At 34.1% G+C, this 25,118-nt stretch overlaps 1 protein-coding gene across 5 annotated transcripts in view; it reads right to left on the bottom strand.

Annotated features, from left to right (window-relative positions):
- PRR16 (proline rich 16) overlaps positions 1–25,118 on the bottom strand; it is a 248,590-nt gene that overhangs the window by 83,430 nt on the left and 140,042 nt on the right. For 3 of the 5 annotated variants that reach the window (XR_005649787.1, XR_005649788.1, XR_005649789.1), the window contains exon 2: positions 1,131–2,034. Coding sequence is in view for 2 of the 5 variants with exons in the window: in XM_039848527.1 (XP_039704461.1) it covers positions 1,279–2,034 (756 nt within the window). In the remaining 3 variants the exon portion in view is untranslated. The remainder of the gene's footprint in view (positions 1–1,130; positions 2,035–25,118) is intronic. The other 2 variants (XM_039848527.1, XM_039848528.1) reach the window with 1 other exon arrangement.

Genomic DNA, 25,118 nt, shown 5'->3' with positions numbered 1-25,118 from the left:
TTCCCCAACTCTTGTCACTTAATCTACATATTTTGGTCAGGCCTGTACCTTTCATCATGATTTTAGGAGAGATAAGCTCATTTCTAGTTCCAGGGCAAAACATCTAATCAGTCCAAATCATGGTAATTGGGAAGTAAACTCGGTCCATGGGTGGGTAAGTGGCAAATTAGACTGAAAAGAAAGACCTTTACTGGATGTTAGAAGGAAAAGATTTCTTCTCTTCTTTCTATAGAATAACAAAGACCCCTGGCATATTTCAACTCTTAGGGGAATCAGCTTAAGGCTAATGCTAAAAATATCCTGTTCCAGAAGCATCTTTTACCTTCCCCTGGGATTCTCCTGTAAATGGGGTTCCCTAAGGAAGACAGAGAGTCTGCTGATGCTAGAGGCAAATCATGCCACTGCTTCAGTGTGTCCTGGAGGAATGCTAAGTGTGGGGGAGGGTCTACAAGGGTTGGCAGTGTAGGAGGCATTCAACAGATGGTCCTTGAGGGACCAAAATATATAACATGAAAACATGTGAAGTTCTATTTATGACCTGATTATTATATTTAACTTAGAAAATTCTGACATATATTCACTGTGATCCTCTCCAAACTCTGTCAGTGTTACTACCCACCTGAATGAATACTAAAATCGAATTAAATGCACCACTACTTCATTTTAATTCTGAAGAACATTTTGTTTTGCCATTATCTACTATTGTTTATTGACGTATATTTCCACCAACCAAAATCTTTCATGACCAATATAGTTGAACATGTAATCATGTTTGCATGGTATAGAAAATAAACTTTTTGGTATTGTCCTCAGCATTCAATAATGCAAAACTAGTAGCAAACATCTTTAGAAAAAATAATAAAATAGTCTTTCAGAATAAAATTTCTTATTAAAAAGTATTAGTCCAAAGTTAAACATAAGACGTTATTAATACAGAGATGGGTTAGGCAGGAAAAAAATGAATCAAACCCCATCTTCTTATAGTAAAACGAACTATTTGAAATCTTCAGGTCACTGTTATAGTCAACTGAAAAAAAAATATATTCAGCCTTTTCATCATTCAGTTTTTTGATGATACAACTTTTTAAATAATCTATATCCAGGATATAAACAATGTACGATATACTTACCAGGTGATTTTTATGCCACTTTGCTGAATGCAGGGTTAATATATTTGGGCTTTTTATTGCTTGAGTAGAAAGTGCTCATTACTTATTATTTTATGTTTATAATATAAAAATCAAAATAAAACAAAAAAGTGTTTTTAAATGGCATACATCACACTGTTGTAGTGGTTGATTTCCTCAAGATCGTCTTCTGTGGTTTTGGTGCAGTGGGAGGAGGCACAGTTGCAGGTCTGAGCGGGGGGAAGCTGTTACTGTGGCTTATTCCCAGTTCTCCATTTTCGAGTGGAAACGGAGGGAGGTGGGGTGGAGGAGGGAGGGGAGAGCCTCGGTACGGAAGCTTTCCCGGCGGGTGGACGGGTTCGCTGTGTAAATGGATCTCACGGTTTTTTATGTTATACCTGGTGTCACAGTCAGGACAATAGCCATGGTACTGCACTTTTTCATTAAACCGAACACGTTCCCGAGGCCCTGTCTGGGGACACCTGTCTTTGTCAGGTCTGTGCATCAGAGGCTGCCCCGGAGCCTTGTCCGCGTTACTACTGGGTATGCAGCAGATGTCTCCATTTGGAATTTTGTTCGGTGCGCGTGGTAAGCCTCCATTTCGTAAAAGGGTGCCATTGGTCTTTACAGGATTGACAGTGGGCGCCACCCTTTGAGGGTCTTCACACTTCACAGGTGTCAACCGTGGAGGCGGTGGTGGAGGGTTTGGCTTTCTCAGGACCGTGAGGATAGCAGATGGGTGTGCTGGGGGCTTAATGAGAGGTGCGTTGGCCTGCACTTTGATCTTCTCTATGCTAGAGGCTGTTGTGCCGCTTGAGCTACTATTCAGAGTGTCCGTTTTGGAGCTGTCGGTCATCTCATCCTCCAGCTGTAGGTCAGAGGTCAGGGTATCAATCTGGTCAACCACCTGGTGGAAAGGACAAGGTAATTGTGTTGAAGAACGACAGAAGCAAAATAAACTAGAAACAATTCCTGTCTGGCTGTAATCTGCCATGGGAGCCTTGACTAATGCTGAACTGTGTATTCCACTGCTGCTTAATGTTTTCATTCAATACATTTACAGAGTAGCTACCATAAGAGTGCCAACTGCTTGATAACACAGTGATTTCACATGCCTAGAATACAACACGCTATTTATGTATATGTTCTATTCCTAACTCTGGAAGATAAAATCCTGATTCAGAAACATAATTTACTTTTAAAAACAAGAGGAGGGGACTTTGCTTAGCATGTAGAAAGCTACAGAACATTGATCTTATGCTAAAAATGAGGAAAACCCATACAATCTATAAAATCATAACTTTTCTTGAGACCATAAGAGAACAAAGATCACAAGGTAACTAAGTGAACTGAACTGAGTTTCAAGCCCTCTGAGGATACAGCAAATGTTTCAACTTCAGAAAATCACGGGGAAAAGAGGCAGCCTCCATCAAGTCACAACCACCACTCAAGACCTGCAGCAGATGCAAGGCAGAAGCAGGACAGTTAATAAGGCTGGCAGAGCCATCACACCATGATGCAGGTAAAGGTGACCCAAGTAAAGGTGACCAGTTCTGAAGACAGGAAAATTGGGTGGCAGCATGTCAGGCAATGCAGTTTTAAGGAGAGTCTGGCAAGGCCATTGGACAGTCATGGAGTTAAAGCTGCCCGTGGCATCTCGCATAACAGGCTTGCCTTAGAGTCTCTGTTCTGTTTAGTCACAGTCTGGGAACAGCTTGTGGGAAGGAGGACTTTGATTCAGTTGCTGGATTTCAGAGCACAGCAGCTGGACTCTCAGTCATTTACATGCCTTGCAGTCCTCTAGAGATCTTGGAGGTCATTTTCATGGCTGCCATACGTGTGCTATTATGCATACAAGGATGGAAAAGTTGTTTACATTAAAAATTATTTTTGTATGAAGATAGTCCCTTCATTTCAGGTGCTTCCATTTGTGCATTTTTCTATCCTCTCTTACCCAGACCTAAGTTTGTTCAACTGTAAAGCTACCTCCTTGACACATTGTGATGGAACTGGGCTTAAAATGAAAACATCGTAACCAACTAGAAATTAGGGAGGATACAGAGATTTCACTTCTTTCTCATGAAGGTGTTAAGTGACTGGTTCATGCTAATGCAACCAGAACTCAGCTTTCTATTTTAACTCCTAAATATATCTTAAATCCATATATTTCTATTTTCTTTGATTCTAGTCTGAGCCACCATTATTTAAAATATGGGCTATCCAGAGTCACCTGGCTTCACCTTTAATTTCTGTAGTCTCAGTGATCTTTTTAAAATAGAAATAAATGTGCTCTTGTCAGCATCCTGCTTAGAACCTTTCAATGCCTGTTCATTTCTCCTGTGATAAAGATCAATTCTTAACATGGTCTCCAAGTGTTGTGCTAGTAAGTGTTTAACAACTTGTTCTTAGGGGTGTAAGGGAATCTTGATTGGAAACGTTTACCAGTTCTCACAGTGGAAACTTCAAGTTAGTAAATTCAACATCACAGAAAGTGAGGTTAGGAAGAAATGTGTAGTAGCAGATCATTATAAACATAGAAACATACCAATAGAATAGACATATAGAATGTCAGGGGCACGAATAATAGTAAAATGTAGAAAAATAATTATGAATGCCTGGGAGTAACTAGAAAACCTTTATTTTTATGTAATTTATTTAACATAAGTTTATATACATACTTTTGTTTTTAATAATGGTTATTTCACGGTTGAGTCACAAAATTTCTAAAAATATAACAGTTGGCCCTTTTTTAGCCCATATAAGCCAGCACATCACTGTCTTTCACTCCTAAATAACTCTATATCCTCAACTCTAATCAGTGTCCCTCTCCTTTCTGTTCTCAAACCTTCCAGGTCTTCTTTTAGATCCTCATAACTGTGAATCTTTTTCCTGCCATATGACATTTGCACATACTAATTTTTCCTCTTTAAATGCTCTGACCTCATTGACTCCAACTCATCTTCAGAATCTTAGCTCAGTTGTCACTTATGAAGGAAACCTTCCCCATACTACTGCAACTCCCCTTATAGGTCAAGTTAATTTGTTAAATATCACAAGTGATCATCATATTTCTTTCATTCAGAGCATTCACATATTTTTTGATTGTATGTGCAGTACTAGTGTGAGCATTGGAATAATGTTTCCTCCCTAGACTCAAATCTCTGGGATCAGGGACCTTGTTTGTTTTTACTATTATATCCTAAAGGCCTAAAGTAGTGAGTGGCACTCAATAGAGGCTCAACAAATATTTGTTAAGTAAATGTATTGAGGGTTATTCCTTTAATTCAAGCATGAGCAAAAGCATTTTCTGTCCTTTTTGAATTGAAGGTGCTGTTACTTTAAAAAGTCATACCCGCTCCGTTATTCTAGAATAAATAGAAAAAAAGAAGAATTTAGCTATAAACGATCGACAGAGCTGGTGGCACATTCTCCAGCTCTAGGTCAGGTATCATAAAAATTAAAGTGAGTGGACATTTAAAGAATATGAGAGATAGAGGGGCAGTCTTGGCTCATGAGTGCTGTGTACTATTTAACCTAGAGATGTTATCTACCCTAAGCCTCCTATTATATTAAATATCTACAATAAAGTAGAGAAAGCTAGTCTACTATGATGGAACTAAAGCTGGTGTTCAGAGATAAATAAGTACTGTCTGGGTCCCTGATGGTTTGATAATTCCTGGCTGGTTTTAGTCTCTACATTGTTATTTCCTCAGTGCCTACGAAATACCAATAGAATAAGGAAAAAAAAAAGTACTACCTTCATGGAGCAGGGAATCTAGTCAAAGAGCCTGATGTTAATCAGGTACTCAAGCAAATAACTGTAAAAGTACAACTGGCTCAAGTGCTCTTAATGAGAAATACAAAGTATTATAAGAAGAGAATAAAAAGACCCCATCAGAAAAGTCAATGAAGCATTCCTGAGGGATGAGTTGCAGTTAACTCATAGAAGAGGAGTGATTTTAACAGTTCACTCAGGAAAGAGCCCGTTAAAGGTGCTTTTGAAGAAGACTCCTTGGTTGAAGGGCATGGTGAGAGATGACTTTGGAGAATTAGGTAGCAGCTAGGCTGTGACAGTCCTTGTTATGTTGTGATAAGTACCACATATTTTTAAGAAGAGTTCCAGAAGCAAGAGGAACAATATTCAAAGAGAGTATGAACTGGTATTTTTCAAAACTGAAGCATAATCTAATTTTAAAAATAACAGAGCTTCAAACAGGAAAATATAAGCAAATCGGCACTCAGACATACCACAGTGAAAATATAAAAATAATTTTATCATCACTGAAAGTAATGATAAAACTTTTACAAAAATAAGAAAAGGAATCACAAATATTTATACAGTAACAAAAATTAGGCTGACAGGAGACTTAAACACAACAATAGAAGCCTGAAGAAAATTAAAAAAATGTGTTTCATGCTGAAAAAAAGTAATTGGAATTTTAATATAGTTTAACTCTTCTGTAAAAGTGAGAGTGAAATAGACATTTCCAGACAATAAAGACAAAAGAGTATATGTCTTATAGCTAGTTGAAAGCACTGATAAATGACAATTCTGAAAAATGTAAAAAATCGGAAGAAACATAGGTGGGTGAAGAAATCGTTAAATAAGTAAATCAAAATATACATAGGTGGGTGAAGAAAGCGTTAAATAAGTAAATCCAAATATACATTGATTAGAAAACAATAATACACTAATAACTAATTTGAAAGAGGGTTAGAAAAATGTAAAACTAAAATACAAGAAAAAATAACATGTCTGGAGAACAGAGTTAAAGCATTTTTGTTGTGTAAGGAATCAGTATCTGGTATTGATTAACTTTAGGCTTTATTAAGTTAGGAATGCATATGAAAAATTTTAGGGCAAATACAGAAATAATAGACACATTTATAACTTCCAAAATAATATAAGGATTAAAGTGTAAGAAAAATTTGGCAATTCTAAAAATGGCAGATAATAAGAAAACTAAAAAAAGCACAATAAATAGAAACAACTGTATAAAATAGAAGAAAAATCTTTAAATATCTTAGTAATCGTAACAAGTATAGATTAAAACAATTTATTCAAAAGAGCCACCAATATTGAATTTAAAGTGATAGAAATGATACAGTAGACAAGCAATCAAATGAAACTTAGTGCACTTATATTAATACTAATCAAAAAAAAACTAAATCTTTCTTAAGCAAAACAGTATTGTATCAATACTGATTTAAGAGAAAAAATGAAAGAAACAAAATTGAGTTCATGTATACACATGAAAAGAATGAAAAAAGGTTGTAAAGAAGTAATTCACATTAAGGTGAACATTAAATTTCTTAAAACCATGGAAATACACTCACTCTCACTAGTAAACAAGGTAGAACAAAACAGAAGAAAAAGGAGATAACATTTCATATTCAATAATTTATTAAAAAAACAAAACAGTCTGATAATTCCAATTCTTGGTGTCGATATGGATAAATGGGAACTTTAAACATTGCCAGCATGAATGTAAATTCAGTCATTTGAGCAACTTTTTGACAATGTCCTAAAAACTGAATAAGGTCCATACCGTATGGTACATGTCTTTCAGGAACAAAGACTTGACTACTCTAAAGAAATGCTACCAGAGGTACAGGGGTTGAAAAACTATAAGAAAGTTCCTTGCAGGCGTTTATTTGTTTTGTCATAGTAAGAAAATGGAAATAATCTAAATATCTATTAGTAAAAAATTAGGTAAGTAGATATAAAGTAGTTCAAATGAAGTAACTATAGCTATATGTATCAGCTGGGATAAATCTCAAAAATGTAATGCTGAATTTAAAAAGCTTTAAAAATATATTCAGTATATATATTGCTTATATATAGAGGTGTGCGTAGTTTAGTTTATACAACATGAAAATAAATAATACACATCAAGGAAGAAGAGGAATGGATGTTGGGAGGCATCCGCTAGGTAGCTGAAATACTTTATTTTGCTTAAAACTTGATGTAATTAAAGTGTTAACATTTGTTAAGTCTGGGTTATATTTGTTATATTAATTTATTTCTTTTCTGTCATGTGTGAAATACTTTATAATTTGAAAATAAAATAAATATTTAACATTAGTTAAAGCTAGAAAAGAAGTAATTCTTACAGCTGCCATGTGGAGAACATATTGAAGGGTGCTATAGCTAATTTACTTGGCTAGTTAGACGCTATTGCAGCCAAGTGAGAGATGAATAAATTAACCAGACAAGGAATACACTGTATTCTTATTATTACATCTCTGTGTTTTGCTTAAACTACTTCAAAATATCATATTGCAAATAAAGAAATCATAAGCACAGGAATGATGGAATTAAAGGGGAAACAAAAAGAAAGAAAGTAGACTGAGCAGACAGATTGCAGATTTTTGGTGGTGAGAAGACAGCATGACACTAATCATTAGTCTAAGAACATCTACACCTAAACTTAAGGTGCAAAGGACAAATCTATCTCTACAACTTGAAACTGAGTCATCTGTCCAAGTAATCGTGGCTGCTTGGGTCTGTGGAGGAATTTGCTAATGGTAGTGAAACAGAGATTTAAACAAAGGATAATGGCAGGCATGTCTGATGACTCCAGAGGTTTTTCTTAGCCTCACAAACAAAGAAGCTATGGATGGTTAGATTGTGAAAAAATTAAGAATAATGATAACTGTGACTTAGGAATCACATGAACTCAAGGTTTTCACATCTGGGAAAATATTCCTAAATATTTTCATGAAAGTGAAGCAGATTTGAAAGGAATTAAGTGATTATTTAAGTATGCTATTTGTGGGAATAAAAAATTCAGTTTACATTATTTTATAAATATTGAACTATAAAGAATAAAAATAAAGACCATAGAGTTATCATTAGAGTGAAATTCAGGATAAACAGATTTATTTAAAATTTAAAAAATATTAGGAGCTACTTTTCCCATATTCTCACTGGGTTTTGTCCTTTTACCATCACAATTGCCTTAATATATTGGAAGTATAAATTTATGTGTGTTTTCCTTCTGGCAGAGAGCATAGTGATTGAGCATAATAGATAGTCAATAATAGTATGCTGAGTGAAGAAATTAGATAAATGTAGATTCTATGAGAAAAGTCATTTCTTGCCCTTACTTCCATCCCTCCCCAGATTTCTCAGCTTGGCTCAGATTTTCAATGTCTTCAACCCCACCAATTCCATTTGGTCCAGAAGCATATGGGAATGGATTAGGTAGTGCAAACAGAAGGCAGAAACAAAGTTGGTGCGATAGTGAATTCTCTTCCTATGCTGACTCTTAAATCCTAGCTCCACAGCTTGGCATAGTAAACTTCCAGTGATTCTCCAAAAATGATTAAGATAGTTTAAGTATATATTTAAACTATATAGCTCTAGATAAATCTTACTTATCTTGTTTAATTAAAAACCACATAACATACAGTTCAATTGCCTTAAAAACAAAGAAAACTCTCAATTTCATGGAATCTTTTTTTAGGGCCTCCTCAGTAACAATTCTCAACCACTGAATTTCAGTTATAAACATAAAGGAAAGAAGGAATTTAACCCCAAGTTAAATATATACAGGAAAATTTATGAATTCTTCTAAGATATTTAATATTGATTTATGAAAATAAGCACATTTTGAATTTGTGGAAAGAGCAGCAAAGAATTGAAAAGAGAAATGAATGGGAGCCATAGGATTTCTACCAAGATAAAGAGACAGGTAAAATAACTCCCTAGCTATCACTATTAGACCATGCTCTGTCTGAATCCAAATGCGGGCTGTCCAAGAGGTCTGTCCAACAAAAATACACAGAACAGCAACTGGCAGACCCAGTGAGATCCTCCCTGGGAGAGACGAAGCAGAAAGTAATGGAGGCACCAGTGAGGCTATTCCAGCATGGAGACAAGAGGGCAAGTTCCCTCATATTCATAACTCACTCTGTTTCCATTTTTAACATATCAAATTTTAAAAATCTGTCTCTGTCTGTCTGTCCACCTACCTACCTATCTACCTACCTATCTAATCTATGCTGTTGATCTAGTGAAAGCATTAAAATAGTTCATCATACAGTATATGACTTTGTGTTCCACTGCTGCATCACAGTATTTGTTAAATGCTGTATGTGAATTAATATATATGATTAACTCTTGTAATTATTTTGTGAATGGTAGAATAAAATTGAATTATACTTATGTTAGAAAAAAATTAATAACCGGAAGCATTTATATTATTCCACCATTAGGTCAACTCTGCTTTAACATTTATTTATTTTGTAAAAAAAAATCTATGAGAACTTTAAAACATAGGAGTGGCTCAGGCTTCTCGACTTTTAGAAAGGCTCAGTGATCAGTAATGGTTGCTCAGGTGGTGAACACTCAATGCTTGTGTCCCAAGGCATGACTAGATTTGCCTTGGGTTCCCAAAGCTGTTTTTGGATTTCTACAGAAGCTGTTTTGTTTTTGTTTTTAAGAACATTATTGTTTCTTAGAGACATGGCCAATCAGCTGCTGAGATACTTCCACAACATGCCAAACATCTTAATAATACAGTTGTCTTATCTAATGCTTATTTATTCTCCTTGTCCTGGATATATTTGATAAGAGTATACATTGTTGATAATGGAAGTAATCCAAGGGTAAATAAGGCAGTATTTTGAAGTTGTCAGAGACCCAGACTCTTTCTGCTCTGTTATACCTAGGGTATGGCCTCCACTTTCATGTCCAAGTTCATAGCTGGACTTCCAGCCTTCATATATGCATTTCAAGGAGAAGGATAAAAGAGGGTGGGAAAGGGACACCTAGTCCTTTTTAAGGAGATTTTTCAGGACATTTTATTCACTTATATCTCACCAGCCAAAATTAACTTATTTGGATGCAAGGAGGCTGAGAAATATAGGCTTTTATCTAAGGTTCAGTGTGCCAAGTGAAAAGCTATGGTTCTACAAAATAAGAAGGGAGAAAGATATCTCAAACCAACTTGCATCCTCTACAATAGACTAAAACATAAACACATACCACAGACCCCCAAATCACATGCATCTAACCTTCCATGTTGAGAAGTAAATGTGAAAGATTCAAACTGACTTAAAAATGTTTAATTTTTTGAAATTTTTTTTTGGAAACAGAATACAGTATATTTTTGAGAGGTGCTGTTGCTTTTTTAATATTCACACAAGTGGTAATTCATACTCTGTTCTCTGGAGCTAGATTAGCTTTAAAAATAAACAAACAACAATAATCATTCATAGTCAAGCCTGACCAATAGAAAAGCAAAATAAAGCTATAATGTAATTTGTTTTATTTCTTTGTGTGTTCAGTTGGGATTGAAAAATATTTATTGTGCAAATACTATTAATTTATTATTATATAAGATACTAAGAATAAAAACATACAGCTAAATAGGGATTTATCATATGTACTTAGGGTCTTCCTCCCCAAATTATATTTAAATGAAAGAAATAAAAATAGTAATGAATTCAGAAAATTTTCTGAATTTTTTCTTTTATTATTTCTTTGATTTGCCATCCATATTTTTTTGGATGGTATACATTAGCCAGAAATATTTATTAATACATGGGTAAGTAAATAAACAGGTGGCAAAAACAATGATGGAGTCCTGGAGGATTCCATATTTGAAAATAGAAAACAGAGAGAGTGGGAGTGAGAAATAATTCAAAAATGAGAGTAGGAAATTGCTGAATGACTGTGTCTTACAATGGAAAAAAATTGTGTCAAATGGCCCCACACTCTTTGAAGTGCAGTGAGATTGTTAACATAGGAGTAGCTCATATCCCAAAGAGAAACTGAGATTCTTGCTATATAGAAACTGAACGATGTGCTGGATAAAAAGAAGGCGCATGTGGGTGGTAGCAACTCAGAACAAAGATATTAATTTTTTCCATTGGAAGATAGTGGAAATGGGGTAAGAACATATGCTCTAAAGTATTACATGCCCATCTGACATATTCAGAACCTTCAATCAGCATCCTTCCTCTCTTTATATATGGGAAAGACTATAAAACATCTATATAACATGAATATATGACTGAGGATCATGAGTCATTTGAGAGTAAATAATAGTACAAAATATAAGGCCCAATATGAATGAATAGATCAATAATGAAGATGATGATGGCATTATTAGTGAACTTTGTAGTAAATCTAATTAATGTATTTAGAAATGTTTGAGAATGTTTTGCAGTTATAAAATAGAACACACTATTATAAAAAAAGACAAAAATATTTGGATTATAAAGCATAAATATGAAATTTAAAAAGATTAATAAAAAAGATAAAAAATAAAATCTAAAAAATATTCCTATCAATTTTAAAAAATTAAGGGAAAATGTAAGAACAAGTTAAAAGACATGGAAAACGGAAAATCAATCCTGTAGCTTCAACGACTAATTAAGGAGTTCCAGAAAAAGAAAAAAAAATATGGATGCCAAATCAAAGAAATAATAAAAGAAAAAATTCCATAGTTGACAATACAAATGGAACCTCAAATGGAAAGAGCCAACTGAGTGCTAATCAGGATGCATGAAAAAGAAAACCAAGTCAATCTCTTACCAAGCAAACACAAGACACCCAGAATGAAATGGAAATTAAATGATTTTCCTTGTTTCTGCAGGACAAAACGATGATGAAAGGCATTTTTACCATTAATTTCAAAAGTTATGGTACAAAATGATTTCAGCTTCAGTTTTATATCTGCTAAATTAACAATCTACTGTAAGGAAAAATTAAAATATTTTTAGATATTAAGGACAAAGACAATTTACTTCCCTTGTATCTGTTCCTCAAAAGTTAAGTATATACCGTGGCACAGAAAAATGAAATCTAAGAAAAGAGGGACACACAGGATCCAAGAATAATTTAAGAATGACAACTAAAAAGCAATTATTCTAAAATAAAATAGGAAATCAGAAGTTTCCAAGAAAATATAATGAATAATATTCAAAAAGTTGTATAACTGGAAAATTGGTACATGTTAGTTACATCGAGAAGAGTGAACTATTCCAGGGTGAATAATGAGAAAAATGATATGCGAGAAAAATATAATTCATTTGAATCTTGAATTGAATTCTCTTTGAGAGGCTCAAGTTTAGAAATACAGTTTTAAATGTATTTCTTTATGAGCTCATTAACATTGTTTCATTCTACTTATACTTCTACTGATACTACTGAGATGCTTGATTTTGGTTCTTGATTTTTCTCTTCAACATAGGCAAAAGCCAAAAAGACTAAATCTTCATTATCCATAAAAATGAGTAAAATGATATGGTTTGAGTTTTTAAAAAAGTGTTTGAACAAATTATTTAGATAGATGATTATCTGGAAAACAAAGACAAATAGTTAAAATGGGTTATCTCTTGAGAACAGGCCTAGATATAGGATGAACATGATAAAGAAAGTGAATACTACTTGTTCATCTTCATGCAGAACTTGCTTTAGAAATCGGGATGCATGTGCATATATCAACCTGATAATAGTTAAAATCATATCCAAGAAAATCAAAGAGAAAAGATGAACTAGACACAGTTCTCCTCCCATGTAAACTAATAATTACCATGTAGTGTGATGTGTGAAGTGGTAATGGATTTTCAAATATAGGAGAACAGAAAAAGGAGAGATTTTCTCTTTCCCAAGAGGTCAACTGGTGCCATTGGACAGAGATAGCTTCAAATCAGCTGATACCTGAGAGATGTCTTGAATGATAAAATGAAATTTAGAGGAAAAGACATTTCTTGGAAGAGGCCATAGCATGTGCAGTGGCATGAAAACATGTGTTGGTAAGATTAAGGTAGGAAATGGTACACGAATAACAGAAAAGTGTGCAAAGACTGATAAAGGCCAGGTTATGAGGGGCCCTGTCAGCTATGGAAAGGAGTTTAAACAGCAGAAAGTGCAATTTTAAAAACTGATACCCAAACAGCTCAAATTTGTGACACCATCAAAAGAATGTATAAAGTTAGTGCTTTGACAGAGAATGCAAATGGACACGTTTTAGTAGGTTCATTTATTTTTTTGTAGCCACAGCATGGATAGTATACAGAGAGCACAGGTGTAAATATAAAATTCAACTCCAGATATAGTTTCTTCAAAAATGTTGCTGGTCCCTGGCAGCCTTGAAAAATTATACAAGTTTCAACAATTTATGTTACTTGAAGCACTAAGTGATCCAAACATTGTCACGCTATCATTTGCAAAACTAAGATGTTTAATTTTCTTCTAACTCGTAACACAAAAGTACCTGGTATCATTTAAATTATTTTCTCATAGAACTGTGAGCATTTTTAGTTGCTCTTGAGGTAGAAATCTCCCAAATTATTATACACAATTTCTGTCACATGCCCAAATGTTTAGAATAAAGAAACATAAAGCACTTGTGTAATAAGCACAGTTTAGCTCCTTATAATTAAAAGGTACTACATACAACACTCACTTCATGTAAGCTCCGCAATGACTTGTCTAACAGTTTTAGTAAGTGAGGTATTTATGGCTTTTTTTCCCCCTGTAACGAACATTGCCCATAGATTATAATGGCTAAACTGCCTTAATTTTTGTTTTCATAAGATACCTTATCACTTTAACAGGGAAGATGCTTCTACTGAGGCTGCCTATAAAGTATGAAAAAGGAAATATCTCTTAACATAATTTGCTTTAAGAGCTTAATAGATATAAAAGGCTCATCTACTTGCATTTTGTGAGTATACACTTCAAAATGATTCCATTATTTTAATAATGTTCAGGAGGAGACTGCAACTCATGATAATGAAACTGTAAATTTTAATGCAAGCTTATAGCACTCGATCTCTATGTCTTTTTACATCTGTAAATGTATAAATGAAATAAACCTCAGGTTGAGTACATTCCCTACTGAAGTTAAACTAGCTTAACAGAAAATATTCTGAAAGCATCATAAGTAAGAATGCAAGAATAAAACTAATCCACTCTTACTTCCATTTAATCTATTCTCTGTATTGCAGTCAGACAGAACTTCCTTTAAATATGTATATATTTCATGGATATATTTGTATAATATAAATTATTAACCTTAAGTGGTATCTTATCGCTGTTAAGATAAAGACCGAATACTTAATAAGGTCACAATGGTCTTGGAGTCTGGGTCCTGCTTTCCACACCAGTGTGCTCCTGTGCCACTCATCCTCACTCTGTGCTCTTTTCATTTCCTCCAGTGCTTAGAAAATGGTAAGCTCCTATCTCTGAGTCTTTGTATAAGTCATTCTCTACCTAGACCTAGTTACTGCTCACTGAGCACAAATACAGTGCACAGACACACACACACACACACACACACACACACACACACACACACTGATCCTTCAGACTTGACCCAACCCCACATACCTCCTCTTCAAGAAGATCTTCCAGATTGCCCTGAAGCCCCATTAGATAGCCCTAGAAATCCTATGCCTGTTTCATGGCACATACTCCACTAATAAGATAATTAACTGTAATTATCTCTTTGTTTCTTTGGAGAGAATATAAGCTCAGAGAGGGCAGGTTAACCTATGCCTTTGTGTCTGGAAAAGAAATATATAGAAAGAATGAAGAAATGATATATAAATAAATAAAAGGAAAAATACTGCAATAAAATATTTTTATACTAGGTACCTATTGCTCACAGGTTGGTGTATGTTTATAAACTTTGAGGTAATGAATTCAAGTTGTAAATATACTATATTCATGAGATTTCTAATCTCTTTCTGAAATATATATACATATGTTAAATATATAAAATTATTTCACAAATAACTTTATTAGAGAGAAGACATTGAAATGATATATTAAAATAAACCTGTAAGATTAATAAAGCATTTCATTTATTAACATCTCTAAAGAAATATTTATATATATATTAAAATGACACATGCTTTACTTTGCACATCTCAGATATTGAGCTAAATATTTAGTGGATAAAGGAAGAAGAACTTAGTAAGCTAGACTATTATTTGTCTAAATTGTCTTAGAACTTATGTAGAATATTAAATTACTAGTCAAAACATCAGAAAAACTCAATTACTGCTTTCCTTGATATATCAAGCACATAATTATACTGTAGAAACAATAGCATTTATCAAACATTCAAAATAATATTACTAGAAACATTGATATGGATATTGAAAACACTATGGGATTCACAGCTAGGACTTTTGGATGTAATTATAATTACAACTCTCACTAGTTGCATTGTATGATGGCGAAACTGGGTCTTTCCTTCCTGGCATTAGTTCTCTACTTTGTTAATTTAAAAAAAAAAGAAGAAGAAAGTGTGAGATCTGTGATATCTGTGATAAGTGCTAGAGTATGAGTATGTATAAAATGTTTTGATAGGAGAAAGTAACAATTCAACCAGGCAGGAAGAAATAACGTCAGGGAAAGTCTTAAAAACAGAAAATATTTAAAATGGACATTGGAGAATCAGATAGAAAATAGTGGATAAGCATTCCAGGCACAACAAAATGCAAAGGAAAGAAGGTTTGAAAAACAAATTGAGATTTCCAGAGAGAGTCATTTGATGTGGCAGACTGTAAGGAGTATGGTGTGTATGTGTGTGTGTGTGTGTGTGTATGCACATGTGCACATTTACGGGAATGTTTAATAAATGAAAGGGTAAGCTAGGGACAGGAAAAGTGTGTAAAGACAGAAATAGAAAGAGATGCAGGCGAAGAAGTGCCGAATGCCTAACTGTCTTCAATACCGTGTTAAACACCATGAGTTTGGCCTTTCCCTGAAAGTAATAGTCAAAGAGAAAGTAATAGTCAAAGAGAAAAGTGAAGTGAGCATCTATGATTTTATAGAGTGTGGAGGAAGTGGGAAGACATTGCCATAAAAGTAAGTCATTAAAAAATTATTCTTATTATAAGAAACCTAGGAAAAATTATGAAAAATTATCTAAATGGGAAGGTAATCTTACATTATTCTTGCATTAGTGAAAACATTTGAAAATCTCTAAAGTCGATCTTTAGAATATCTTTCCCAGTTGGAAAATACCTACCCTAAATTAATTATGATGGGAGTGTGCATAGTGCGAAAGCACACGGGGACGTTACCCTTGGTTTAATAAAGATATGGAAGCATTATGATTTCTGTGCCTGAGTTCTAGCACTCCTAATAGAGGAAGGGGAGTTACGTTTTAAAATATAACACCATCATGTCTGATTTAATGAACCAGAATATATGATATGAAAGAAAAAGGGGATTTAAAATTTGGAACTCTTTTAGAATTGGCTTCCCAAACATCTGTTTTCATTGTCATAGGCCTTCAGAGATATTTTATTAAAATAAATTACATGTAATTTAAAAAACAATGAAGGATTTCACCACAAGGTGCCAATAGCCATTTAAATCTGCTAGAACTTGGAAAACTGATCTTTCATAGCTCTCATTATGTTGAAAAATCCCTGAAAGACTTCAACATGATCATTTTTCCTTACAAAAACTGAATATTTATAGCAAAAGTTTGACCCATCATTTAGTTCTAACAAAACTGTTTGCAAAAGTACTATAAATACATATGTTCTATATATGGTTTTTGGGTAAACAAAATGTGGAATATTTCTAACATTTTTAAAATGTTAAGGCAATGAACATATAAAAACTGTGAAACTTATCCCACCTGTGAAAATTTGGATTATTGATGACTTTTCATTTGAAAAAATATGAAACATTGTCTTCCCCACATACAGTGTCAAATATATATATTTTGCTTATAGTCAGAGGAAGATTCTTACATACTTTGTATATTATAATGCCATTTAAAACTTTGTAATTATATAAATTTTGGTATCTACATAAACTTATCTTCATAATTATACTCACAGCTAAAAAAAATATCAAAGCCCTCTAGTGGCCAAAATTGTATATAACTCTATTGTACTTTACCAAATTTTCTGTACTTATTTTTGAAAATAATTAGGAAATTTGTTACATATTTATTAATATAAATTAATTCTTTAAAAAAATGACTCTTTTTTCCTGAGGTTTAATATAATAAAAAGATGCAACAATCGTGCTATTTAAGTTAGTATCATCAAGAAAGGAACTTTTAAAAATATGACATATAATATAAAATTATGAGATAGTGTGAACAAAATGTTTTGAAATTTTAAAACTTAATATGTAGAGAATAATGTATATGAATTTTAGAACACATGATTTTCTTATGTGTAAACCAATAATTAGAGAATGATGACTATTCTGGGTAATTTGTAATATCTTGCCATACAAACTTTTTTCTCAGAAGGTTAGTGTTAAACATTTACACAGAACTATCTGATGGATGTCTATAAAGAAATACAGCATTTTCAAATATACCACAAAGTAGAGCTGTTAAATTTAACAGGGGGAAAATGTATGCATATGCTGAAATAAAGAAGGGAAATATGGTGAATAGTAGAGGACACGATTTCCTAAAGGGAATACAGAAAGAAGGTCTCATCTTGACCTTTTCAAAAGATTTCAAGAGAAGCTAGAAAGAATGATTCTTATATGAAATTTATAGATTTTTCAAGCACTGGTGCAATTTAATAAATGACCCTGCAGATCAAGCCAAATCTGTATGCAGACGTTATCCAGCTCGCATATCACCGTTGGAGACCCCTGACTTAATAGACACAGTGTCATTATATGAATAGACATAATGTCATTAGTCTCTCTTTGCATACTTGAAAAAATATCTGGACAAATCTTTCTCAAAATCAAAATACCTGAATTAGCTTTTCTCAACAATAAATTAACAAAGGATGTCCTACTTGCCAGAGGTCATTTTATCTCTTAAAATATTTTTTTCTCAACTTTTTTACTGCCTCATCACATGTAGGAAGATGTACACATAGAGTCACTCTTTCCAGGCCTGTCGCATGAGTATATCATGGCAGATAAGGATTTGTCTAATTCTTGCTATAGTCACTGTTTTAATAGATATACCACTAAATAGTTACTTTTTTAAGTAAATCAATTCCCTACTTAAATATTTATTATTAATAAACACAAATTACCTTCAGTCCACTTCAGATTAGATTATGATACCATGTGTAATAAATAACATGTTACTCAGGGACTCTCTATTAAAGTTGTTTTAAAGAATTGCTTAGGGAATAGTGCCAATGTGCTTAGGCTCAACTGTCACAAGCAACAGAATAATATTCCAATACCCAAATATAATGGGTGTACTCTACGGTTATACTAATATGTATATCAGAGAGGCAAGAGGTTTTTAGATAAGAAAAAAGTGAAGGTTTAACATTGAAAAGTCGTAATACAGGATTTTCTAATTAATGTTTTATTTCTAAGCTAAATTTTCTTAACTTCAAGTATCTTGGCATGAGCTAGTTAAAGAAAAAATATCTATTTATTTAAAACAGCCTGATGAGAGACAGACACTCTTGGAAGCAAAGACCAACAGAGAGTTTCCAGGTAATCAGAGCAAAAATGGTTGGAGATGTGTACTAAATGAAAAAAATTAAAATTAAATGACTTTTTTCTTAACTTTATGTACTCTGTTCAATTTTTTCAAAGCTTTCAGCAGCATGCATGTATTACTTTTACTTACAAAAAGTGAGGTCATAGTGACAGTTTAGTATGTAGAATCTCCTTCCTCGGTAACAAAATAGCAAATAGTGAAAACGCTCAATAGCAGAAACTGAAAAGCAAAGTAGTGCAATCCACTGTCTTAAATTTGAAGTACTGTCAGCTAAAGGAAAAGAGATAGGCTTTTTTTTTCAATAAAAAAATTTTGAATTTATTTTTAACTGTAGTTAACAAATAATATTATATTATTATTTTCAGGTATAAAGCATAGCGATTCAAAATTTATATACCTTACGAAATGATCACCACAATAATTCTAGTGACCATCTGTCATCACACATAGTTAGGATATTATTGTACATTATGTCCCCATGGCTTATTTCATAATTGCAATAGTCTGTACTTATTAAACCCCTTCCCCTTTTCCCAAAGATAGGGTTTTAACCTGACTCCGTATAGATCCTTAAACTGGCCTTAATGCCTCAGGATAATACCAGTGAAATAACGAAAGTCCTCACATTTTCACTAATACTGCCCCCACAAAATGTGGACTGAATGTGGAGGACTGCAGAAGAGGGGATGGTGAACTAAGTAAAGTGAGCAAGGGGCTGAGTGATGGAAGCAGATGTGCTGGGGCCACATTGAACTGCAGGAATAAATAACCAGAAAGACATTTCCCCATAACCCCACAGTGAAGGCATGAATGAAGTAGTAGAACGCACTGGAACACAACATTTAGCTCTTCCACAAAAGAAGAGCATTAATAATTCCATGATCTCTCTCCATGCCCCACCTCCCCAAGGCCTTCAAGCTGTTGCATTATGGCTGGAAGATGAAATAAGCTCACCTTCACACTGGGACTTGCCTGGGAAGATAAGTCAGACCTAGACATCATATAAACATGGTAAGGAAGAGTCCAACTGCCTGAGGCCCAAGGGCAGTTCTAATCAGAGCTGTTTTAGTCAAGCAAGATGAAAAGAACTGGCACGCTGACTCTATAAACACTGTTGTGGCAAGGGGGACAAAGAAAAGAAACAAAGGAGCCATAAGGCAAAAGACAGATGAAGAACTCAGTTCGGAAGAAAAATTTCCCCGATGAACAGTACTATGGAAATAATAAGAGATAAATGCCAGATATAGAATAAAATAGAAGAGGAATTGAAGAACCAAAGAAATAAACTGTTATAAAATACTATACTTAACTAAACCGATAAATAAAATGAAAACAGCAAGATTGACAGTAAACATGATTGAAACTGAATTATTGATGTAGAGTGAAGGCTTAGGAGAATCGGTGTGACTGCAAAAGGAGGAAAAACAAACAAACAGACGAACAAACAAAACATTGATTTCCGACAAGCCTGCCCCTAACGTTTTCAGGGTCTAGGGTAAGAGTAAAATACCATGCATTAAAATATTAAACAATGGTACTGTCAAGCTAATGTACTGTCAACCTAATGTCTGTATTTTCTGTCTTCTATTTGGAATATATACCTTGATAAAAATGCCTGAAAGGCCAGGTTTAAATACAGAAGTTTTGGACAACTCGACATTCCATGCCAGAGTGTAGCAGTGAAGAAAGACCAGCTCCAGGCCCCCAAGCCCTGCCTATGGCCCTCATCCTCCTTTTCCCACCCCAGTCTTCCTTACACCACAAGGGGCCTCAAATGCATATATGTAGATACTCCAACACATACTTCCAAGCTCTCTCCATGGTCTCTACAAACAATCAGCTTTTGGCTACTTCTTGGGTCCAAATATACCAGTGGTTTTCTATGCCCTCAGAAAGAAAGGTCATGATAGGATGGTACTACAAGTCTTTGAAATGTGTTTGGAGCTGATAGTCGGGGAATTCCAGAATCTAGGGTACTGTACTATGGTCTAGATTGGAAATACAGATTCCAGCTGGACATGGGTGCTCAGTGTCTAAGGCGAGGGTCTCTCTTGCTTATGCCTAAAGGCAGTATTAATTGCAATTAGAGAGGAAACAATAATAAGTATGGAGGAAATACCAAGGTGATAAACGTCTTAGGGAATGTTGGTTTTCCTAGTACATAGACTCAACAATTATGCAACAAAAAATAATGTATTCAAAAGGCTAATTTTTTTAAAACGAAGTAACCACTGAATTTGGCTGTTTAAATTTCATAACATACTCAAGTAAAATCCTTTGGTGAACAATTGCCACTGAGAAGTATCCAGCCTTGCAAGGATAGGCATCCAAGCAGAAGGAGCGAGTTAAGCTTAAGGGAGAAAAATCAGTCTGGCATCAGACATTCCTAGAGCTATATCAAATGACAGAAGATGGAACAGCAATGTGTATAAAGTTCTGAGGCAAAGAAAGTGTGACCCAAGAATGTCATTCCCAGCCAAGCGGCTGTGCAAGCATAAAAACAACCTCAAATACCCAAAAAAGATAAACACCAAATTTTACCAACCGAAAACATGATGGGAAAAGCTGCAATTGAAGAACTTGATCAGTATTCACTGGGCAGTTCTACACATTCTGAAGGAGAAAATATATTACCAGAGCATTTTCAAAATTATCCTGCAAGCATAGAGACAACTGACAGAAATTCTCAAGCACCTAAAAACACAAACTACAGAATCTCTTAAACACTTCTTTAAAGACAAACACGAATAAGAACAAAAGCAAAAATAAAATTACATGACTATATACTTGACAGCAAGGGATCATATTAAGCATGGAAAAGAATTTCAAATCCATTTTTGCTTTTTATATTTCATAATTGTTAATAAAATCGCAATCCAAAAAAATTCATAATGTATACCACTTATGCAAATTCTAAAAACACACATAAGACTACATATTGTCATAAGCACCCATGTAGTAAAAGTTCAAAAACATGCACAGGGAGGATTAGCAACAACTGGAAGGAGAAAAGAGACTGCACTGGGAACAAGGGACTTAGCGGGGGTTTGCTGTATGTTTCCTTTAAATAGGAAAAAAACTGTTTCTAGGCAAATAAGGAAAACAAAAACATCTGTTAAATCTTCATCTTTGGTAATATTTGCCTATTATGTTATTTTCTGTGATTTTCTGTGTGTTAAAATGATGTTCATACATAAAAAATGTTTTAAAAGTGCAAAGCCTGCAGAATGTATCTGCTTGCTTTACCATGTAGACCTTTAGAACATTTTAATTGTATAGTAAGTGAAGTTATCAAAATGAGATTTCTTTATTAAGAAAACAAATGGAAAGAGCACCATGGCAAGCTTCATCTGCAATGATGTCTGTCTATAAAATTAGTTACAAAATATTTTGCCACTAACATATTATTCAAAATGCGTTGCTAACAACAAAAAGTATTCATAAGAAATCTGATTTCAAATTAAAAAAATAACTGCAATGTATGTTTGGGGACCAGAAAATAGAAAATTGATAAGTTTACTGTAAAATGCCTGTTTTGCTTAACGTGACACATGTATTTAAACTGTCCTTATGCTAGCTTCACAATTTTAGGATGACTTAGTAATGAAGCATTCATCTGTGACCTAGACTCCACACTCAAGATTGCTGAGGAAGCAATCTAAGACATGAGTAAGAGAAACTTGACCTGGGAATGTGTGTGGCAACGTGTATGTCGTGAGAAGTACTGGGGCTTTGGGTTGGAGGACAGGCACGTTATCTCAGCTCCTTAACTAACCCACTCAGTAGCCTAAATATGAAGATGATTTGCCTATAAATCTGTCCTCTCTTTAACATCAAATACCCTGCCTGGCTCAATGGTTCATTCTCAAACCCTCATGAGTTAAATCATCCTTTCCTCAGTTATCATGATGCCTCTTTTTGACCCACTAATGTCAACCTAGCCAAGGTGCTATTCCAGTAAAAACACAACTGACAAAATAAGTCTCAAAACCTCAAATACCAAGGAATAAAACATACATGAAATTTCACCAACCCAGAAGATGACAGGAAAAGCTGTGATGAAAGGATTAGATCGACATTCAGTGGGCAGCTCTACACATTCTGAAGAAGATAATACATTACCTGAGCATTTTAAAAGTTATCCTTCAAATATAGAGAAAACTGACAGAAATTCTCAAGAATCTAATAATGCGCAGACTACAAGATCTCTTGAACTCTGTAGCCAACAAACAAATAAAATCAAAATAAATATGGTCTTTGAAAAACTCTCCTAGGTGCATAATCAAATTGGGTCACTTTTGAACTTTTATGTTGTGGGGCCAGTGCTTATGATAATCATGTGTCCTATTAATTCTTTAGTTCTTTAAAAGTAAACTAATGTAAATTTCGAGGCCCTAAATGACCTACTCTCTCTTAGGATAGGGGGAAAAAATGAGAGAGAACAAGCCCAAGCTCCTGATTCTAAGGAGGGAGAGTAGAATAAGAAATTGCCAAGAACTATAATTTCTTTCAACTTTTACTTAAACAAGGCAAGATTATTTGAGGACAAAATTATTATTTGATATTTGCTCCTTAAGCTCTAATTATTGTCATTTTATTATTAGAGTTCTTTATGCATTTTATACTTTTATATGTTAGAGTTCTATATGCTTATGCATTATTTTTGTCTGTTAATCAAATTGCAAATCTTCTGCTAGACAATGTGATTGGAAATATTATGGTATGAGAGACTAGCAAATAAAAATTTAGATTAAGTATAGACAGCCTTTGGATTTAATTATTGTACTATTATGAACAATTTAGTGCTTCTTAGGACAGTGGGATGGTGGAAACAGGTATTTTCTCTTTTCCTCATCTTTTCCCCACTGTGGGCTGGGCATAGCATAGGTTGTGTGCTCCAGAAAAAACTACAGGTCTGAGCACATCTTTGGCCACCCATAAGAAAGTGTTACAATAGCTGCAAAAATACCCAAATCCTATGAACTGAAGTTGACATACCAGGCAGACATATATTACACCAAAAATAACACAGTCATGGGCTTCTCCATACAGTATGGGGCACGCTTTCCATTGTGAAATCACATATTGTTGCAGGAAAAAAAAAATGTGCAAGAAAATTCTGTAGTATAATCTGTATGGAGAACAATGGAATCTAAAACTACTACTATTTCATTTTCAGATATGGGTACAGTAAGTAGAGCTTTCTGGCAACAAAAGATAACTGATGACCAGTTATTTTCAGGAAGGTACCCAAAGAAACAATGGTTGGTATTGACACAGCAGCCTCATAAAGGTAGGAAGAGGACTGTCCTAATGGAGTGCAAATTTTTTTCTCATAGGGAACAATCGTATCCCTTAATAGTTAATGTAAATAGTTAATTCTTAATGGTTAAGTCCGATAGAAGAACAAAAAGCAATCGTCTGGGGTCATGGGTTAGGGAACATTTATTCACACCCCCCTAGTGTTTTCTTCCTAGTGGAGTCATAGTTCGTATCCTCACTTTTTCGCCATGGAAAGCAGAATGAGCAGGAGAGTTGGAAAGATCATTTATAGTTAAATATCTTCCTTTTCCCTTCCTCTTGTTAGCAAGCTATCTGTGGACTATATGCTTGTTCAGTTCCAGGTGCAGGAGGATATCTCCTGGACCCCACTGGTGAGGCTGAGTGGGGAACCCGGTTATTCAGTACTTGGACAAACTCATGCTTTCAGACTGTGGTATGCTGTTAAATAATTAGTAAATAGCTCTCCAGTGGGGAAAAAGTCCTCAATATATGTCATTTACCAATTACCATGGTGTGCATACTTCCTCCTGGGTTGACTGAAGGCTTCCAACATAATGCCATTGAACACAGAGTTGGAAGGTGTGTGAACCATTGGCTTTCATAGTCCTTATGATCTGGCTCAGGTACAACTCTGCACCTAAGTGTCATTCTTCAAGCTGCCTTTCATCAGTAACTTAGGTGATATTTTAGCTTCAATCTACTTATACTGAAGTTTAATTTCTTATTTGGTGTGAAACCTGAGTTAGCAACAGGAGTTATTTGTCTCCCTCAAACACCAAAATATATATAGGTCCAGTATATGGACCATTTCTAATTTACCCTTTAACTCTGTGAGCAATGCAGTAACTGAACCCAGCTAAGCACTTAGCAAATGAAAATGAATGAATACATTTGATTTTGTGATGGTATAGGGATATTTCCATAAATATAAAATAACACAATGTGTCACTCAAACAATCTAGGTCTTCAGTTAAAAAAATCACTTGGCTATTATAAAGGTAAATGCAGACATTTCTCATTCTAAAGCCGTGGGTAAAAAAAAAAAAAAAATTAAATTATTTTATTATTAACCTCAGATATTTTTACCAAAAGCATTTGGATATGTTTTCTTCACAACATATGATAATTTCATAATAAATGGAGATTGGATGAAATCAATTCCTAATTAGTTTAATACTGAAATCTTAAGCACAAATATGGCATACGTATAATATAAATTAAGAATTAAGCAACTATTTAAATTGCTTATTTTTATTTATAAGAGACACAAATTATATTTGTC

The sequence above is a fragment of the Pteropus medius genome, unplaced genomic scaffold, assembly GCF_902729225.1.
Source record: "Pteropus medius unplaced genomic scaffold, Ma_sr-lr_union100, whole genome shotgun sequence".
Lineage (NCBI taxonomy): Eukaryota > Metazoa > Chordata > Mammalia > Chiroptera > Pteropodidae > Pteropus > Pteropus medius.
Note: the sequence above shows the minus strand (reverse complement) of the source record. Positions and strands in the feature narration are given on the sequence as shown.